The sequence below is a fragment of the Hydra vulgaris genome, chromosome 02 (assembly GCF_038396675.1).
Source record: "Hydra vulgaris chromosome 02, alternate assembly HydraT2T_AEP".
Taxonomy (NCBI): Eukaryota; Metazoa; Cnidaria; class Hydrozoa; order Anthoathecata; family Hydridae; genus Hydra; species Hydra vulgaris.
In genome coordinates, this window is record NC_088921.1 from 49,988,699 (window position 1) to 49,991,180 (window position 2,482).

Consider the following 2,482-nt stretch of genomic DNA (forward strand, 5'->3'; position numbering starts at 1 on the left):
ATCCAACAGTTTAACAAAGTTGCACTCTTGATGTTCTCGGTTTGGTAAAATCCCATAAAAAGCTTCTCAATTTTAAATTTTTCATTAACACGCTGAGTGTAGATTGAAACTTGTTCTTTCGCGGACATATCCGTGGTTTCATCGGTCATCAAATTATAGAATTGTGATTTCCTTATACTTTCGCATAGCTTACGAAGCGTTGCATGAGCAAAGTCTTGTAGAATTTCGTTTTCAATTTCAGGCGAGAGTCACTTTTGCTTTTCAGGACGATTCAGCCATTTCTTCAGTTCCAGAGAATCTTCTGCTCGTAGTTTGAGTAGCATGCAAAAGTTTGAATTATTTTCAACCTTTCCACGAATGGCAAGCCCTTGCGTTCCCTAATAACGGGTGATGCGGAAGTTATCGGACAAATCCTAATTTCATTATTTGAGCATAATAATTAGTTTTTGTGGTTTTATGCGTAGGCATAAACGTTCTATAAAATATAAACTTTATTATTCGAAACACAATTATTTAAAATGAGGTTAAATGCAGCTAAACGAGAATCTTTTCGAAAGCGACTAAAAATGTTTTTTGTAAATAAACTTAATATAAAAAAAAAAAAGTCGTAAATCATTTTGAAAAGGAAGGATTTGCTCGAAGTACAATATATGATAACCTAAAAAGACTTGAAACTGTTCAATCGTTTTCTGATAGAAAGCACCCTGGTCGTCCAACATCCTGGACTAGAGAAAAGAAAGCCGAATTAACGAGACTTGTCAACAATCGAAAAGGGGTCAGTCAGAGAAAAATAGGTATTAAATTCGGTGTAAATCAATCGACAATTGGTCGTCAGTTTAAAAAAATGAATATTAAATATAGAAAACGTGAAAAGACTCCAAAATACACTATAGAACAACAAATAAAGGCAAAGAAAAGAAGCAGGAAACTAGTTAACCAACTCTATAACACAAAATCGCTTCTAGTCATCGATGACAAAAAATACTTTTGTTTTGCAGGGGACAACATGCCTGGAAATTCTGGATACTGCACAAACAACAAAAAGACATGCCCAAAAAGAGTTCGTTTTATAGGAAAAGAGAAATTTCCGAAAAAATTATTAATGTGGATAGCCATATCTGAACGTGGTATGTCCGAGCCATTGTTTCGCACTTCCAAGGCTGTAGCGATCAATTCATCAATCTATATTAATGAATGTTTAGAAAAACGACTTCTTCCATTTATTCACAAGTATCATGGAGACTTTAACTATATGTTTTGGCCAGATTTAGCAAGTTCTCATTATTCTAAAGATTCTCTAAATTGGATGGACCAATATGTCTATTACGTTGATAAAGAATCCAATCCCCCAAATGTGCCTCAAGCACGACCAATTGAAAATTTTTGGGGACATTTGGCACAGAAGGTTTACGAGGGAGATTGGCAAGCTTCAACAGAGCAAGTTTTGATTAATCGCATTAAACTAAAACTACAAGAAATTGATTTAAACTTTTTACAGTCGCATATGGAAGGCGTCAGAGCAAAATTGAGATCAATTGCAGATGGTGGTGTTTTTTCATATAAAAAATAATATATTTTTATTAAAAGGTAAATGCTTTATTTAAAAAAAATATAATAGTAGTTTGTTTTTTTATTTATAAATAAGTTATTGACGTTTTTATTTTGTCCGATAACTTCCGCATCACCCGTTAAGCTGTTGGATAATGGTCAATTCCAGTGTTGCTGAGGCGATCATACTAACAGATGCCCTATGAAGTTCAGATCACTCGTGAGAACCAAAAATTTGTAACGCTTTCTTCCAATAAGAAAATTCGTTTAATAAAAGCTTTGTACGAATCTTTTTCTCTTGAACTAAGAGGTAAAGGCATTTTCATTTGGGTAGCTTTGATGTAGGCAGAACAAAAAAATTTTTATTTCTCGTGGTCATGTAAAACTCATTTATATTTTTCATTCCAGCTTTGTTTAAATTTTCTTCCCTCTTTTGATGGAAAAGATGACTGTCTTGATCAACAAGGTCCAGGCTCCTCTGTTAAAGACGGCGACTCAACAACTGCGGTTGAATCAGTTGCATCATCTGACTGAACAAATGATAAACTTTTATGAGTGATTATCTTGGAAGTTATTAGTATTTTTTTGTTATCAGAAGCGCAAACGGAAATTTGGTAATTTGCTTAACATACAGCGATAACCATTGTATGGCTATCTAGGTCCATTTGCACAACCTTTTGAACAATCTGGAAATGTATTGTATTCAGTCTGGAAATGAGATTATGTTCAGTGATATATAGTGAATAATATATAGCGATAAATAAGATTCAGTGATTATTTTCGACAAATTAGATTCAGTGTGCGCAAGTGATTTATCTAGAAAATTATGGACATTACATGAATCAGCTGTTCGGAAGACACAGTAATTTAATTGATGCAAGCCGTAAACACCATAACAAAAGAAAATAATCATTAAAAAAAAAGAAACGTTCCA

At 33.4% G+C, this 2,482-nt stretch overlaps 1 protein-coding gene across 1 annotated transcript; it reads left to right on the forward strand.

Annotated features, from left to right (window-relative positions):
• Positions 1–518: 518 nt before the first annotated feature.
• LOC136076117 (uncharacterized) lies at positions 519–1,570 on the forward strand. Its single transcript, XM_065789583.1, has 2 exons — positions 519–575; positions 626–1,570. The coding sequence occupies exons 1-2, from the start codon at positions 519–521 to the stop codon at positions 1,568–1,570; spliced, it is 1,002 nt and encodes a 333-aa protein (XP_065645655.1).
• Positions 1,571–2,482: the final 912 nt, after the last annotated feature.

Bases quoted from the DNA above. Each gene is read 5' to 3' on its own strand.
- LOC136076117 (XM_065789583.1), top strand. From the start codon at position 519: ATGAGGTTAAATGCAGCTAAACGAGAATCTTTTCGAAAGCGACTAAAA. The intron at 576-625 runs GTAAATAAACTT...CATTTTGAAAAG, and splicing joins AGCGACTAAAAATGTTTTTT to GAAGGATTTGCTCGAAGTAC.